Below are 2,332 nucleotides of genomic sequence, written 5' to 3' on the forward strand. Positions count from 1 at the left end.
TGTGTCGTTTGTGGGCAGAGAGGGCACACCGCGCGCGATTGCACTGCGCCCGCAGAGGTGCAAGACGCTTACCGCAAGAAATGTGTCGTTTGTGGACAGAGAGGGCACACCGCGCGCGATTCTACCGACCGTGTTGAACACAAGCCTTCGAAGCTGTGCCCTGCGTGCGGTAATCCTGGCCATGGGGTCTATGACTGTACTGAGAAAGACAAAATTCCCAGCTTCAATGTGCACATTGTGGAGGCTCGGATGCTACAGGCCAGTGTCGGAGAGTGCTTCCCGAGCGCGTCCGGCCAACCAGTGGACGTTGTCGCAGTTGGCAATTCAAAGGAGACTGTTGACAAAGGTCCACAAACACCCTCGAGTTCCCGTGACCGCCAGGCGGGGTGGCCGTCCGCAGTTGGCAATTCAAAGAAAAGGATTCGTTGCTTTCACTGCAGAGGCCCACACCACTTCAGAGATTGTCCTCGAAACGTGGTTGTCTGTTTAGCATGCCACGGTAGCCACCGCACGCATGAGTGCCCCGACAAAAAATATATCAAGCCGCGGAGTCCTTGCTATCATTGCGGAGGCGACGATCATTGGAGTGTCGACTGCACTGCGCCTATAGAGGTCCAGAGGGCTTACCGCAAGAAGTGTTTCATTTGCCAGCAGAGTGGACATACTGCGCGCAATTGTACCCACCGTGTTGAACGCAAGCCTTCGATCCCGTGCCCTGCGTGCGGTGATCCTGGCCATTGGGTATATGACTGTCCCGAAAAAGACAAAAAAAAACAACTTCAAATTGAAGGAATGTGCATTCTGTGGAGGCTCACACGATACGTACCTGTGTTGGAGGGTGCAGCCCAGGCGCGTCCGGAGAACCAGCGCGAACCACCAAAATTGAAGAGCGGAGCACGTCGTCTCTCTGCATTCATTCGATGCTCTCTCCTTGCTTCACGCGCAAATATATGACCACGCAGTACTCCCAGAATTCATGCAAGGCGGCCGGGAACGGCACGATTGTATCAAGCGTTGCTATGACTTCTTTTGTGCCTGGCATCTTCTTGAACCTATCTCTGACAGCTCATTCCACTGGATGTTATAATAACAACAATGTGTTGGCGTGTGGCGGACTATGCAACGTTTGCGCGCTGGTGTCTCGCAACGGATACATTACGTGAGACCCATTTCATTTGGTGTCCATCCTAAATCTTCCATTCCTTGAAATACTGAAACTGCACGCAAACCTGTTCACTGCTTTGCCCACTGCGGAGGCTCTTCCTTACCCTCCTCCAGTTTCTCGCCCTGCAACAGATTATCGTGGACCGTATCTGTCTTATGCTCTGCAGGCGCATAGACCTATATGGACGCATCAGTGGAAGCATGGGCTGTGACTATCAGGGGCTTACCGTGGAGATGATCAGAGGCGTCGGGCCAGTATTGCCGAACTGAGCAGGAGATATACAGTGAGTTGATGTGCGAAGTTTGTGCTCACATTGTGCAGCATCCCCGCAGGAATGATGACATGGTCACCAGGGCTGATGTCTTCCTTCTGCAACTATCATCAGCTACGCCTCAACGCATACATCGCGCGCCATCTTACGTGTTTTCCATCTGTGATCGCTTGAGCGTTCCCAGAGACGAAGTAGAGGTGTTGATCAGTGACATGACATGTCTCCTACAGATGTACAACCACGCAATACTCCCCAAATAATAATAAAAATGCAAGACCACGACGAACGGCACGGCTATGTTAGACGTCGCGACGAGTTGCTTTTTAGCATCTTTTTGAACCGATCTGTAAAATTTTTGATGTTACGCGTTCCGGTAGATAGTGAAAATGAGCTTTGCCGGTGGAGTTACCTCGTATACAAAGCGCAGGATATGCATGAGTCTGGGTATGTGTACCAAATAATCGACACTGATCTAAGACGCGTGCGAGGCGTCACATATATTGGGGCAGACAAGAGTGCCGAGAAGTTTGGAAATTGTGGTTGAAGCCGTGGCCAGTCATGATACATTGATGAGGCAAAGCACGAAGTATCATTGTATTGAGGCCCCCCTCACGCAAACTCCGACCAGAATTGATATTGAAGGAGGAGCCTCGATGTGGCACGACAGCCACTCCTCTCTGGAGACGGATGGGGAGGAGCCTGCCGTAGATTCCGTTTGTGTCTCTCACATACTTATTATGTACCCTTTTTTCGGTCGCGCGCCAGCTCACCTCCACCTGGTATAGTACTCTCTCTTGGCCGAGCTTTGTTATTTGCGCTGGTGCACACATGTCGTCTTCCCTGCGTGCTGTGGGTGCTGTGGCCTCCGTCAGACCACTACATGCGCGTGTTCTAGT

The 2,332-nt window shown here is 51.8% G+C and overlaps 1 protein-coding gene across 1 annotated transcript in view; it reads left to right on the plus strand.

The window, feature by feature from the left end:
* Positions 1-483: 483 nt before the first annotated feature.
* Positions 484-2,332, plus strand: part of LAESUDRAFT_619332 (uncharacterized protein) — a gene marked incomplete at both ends in the record, with an annotated part of 5,441 nt that continues 3,592 nt past the window's right edge. The window contains one exon of the mRNA XM_040903252.1: positions 484-741. Coding sequence (XP_040757424.1) covers positions 484-741 — 258 coding nt within the window. The remainder of the gene's footprint in view (positions 742-2,332) is intronic.

The sequence above is a fragment of the Laetiporus sulphureus genome, assembly GCF_001632365.1.
Source record: "Laetiporus sulphureus 93-53 unplaced genomic scaffold LAESUscaffold_129, whole genome shotgun sequence".
Taxonomy (NCBI): domain Eukaryota; kingdom Fungi; phylum Basidiomycota; class Agaricomycetes; order Polyporales; family Laetiporaceae; genus Laetiporus; species Laetiporus sulphureus.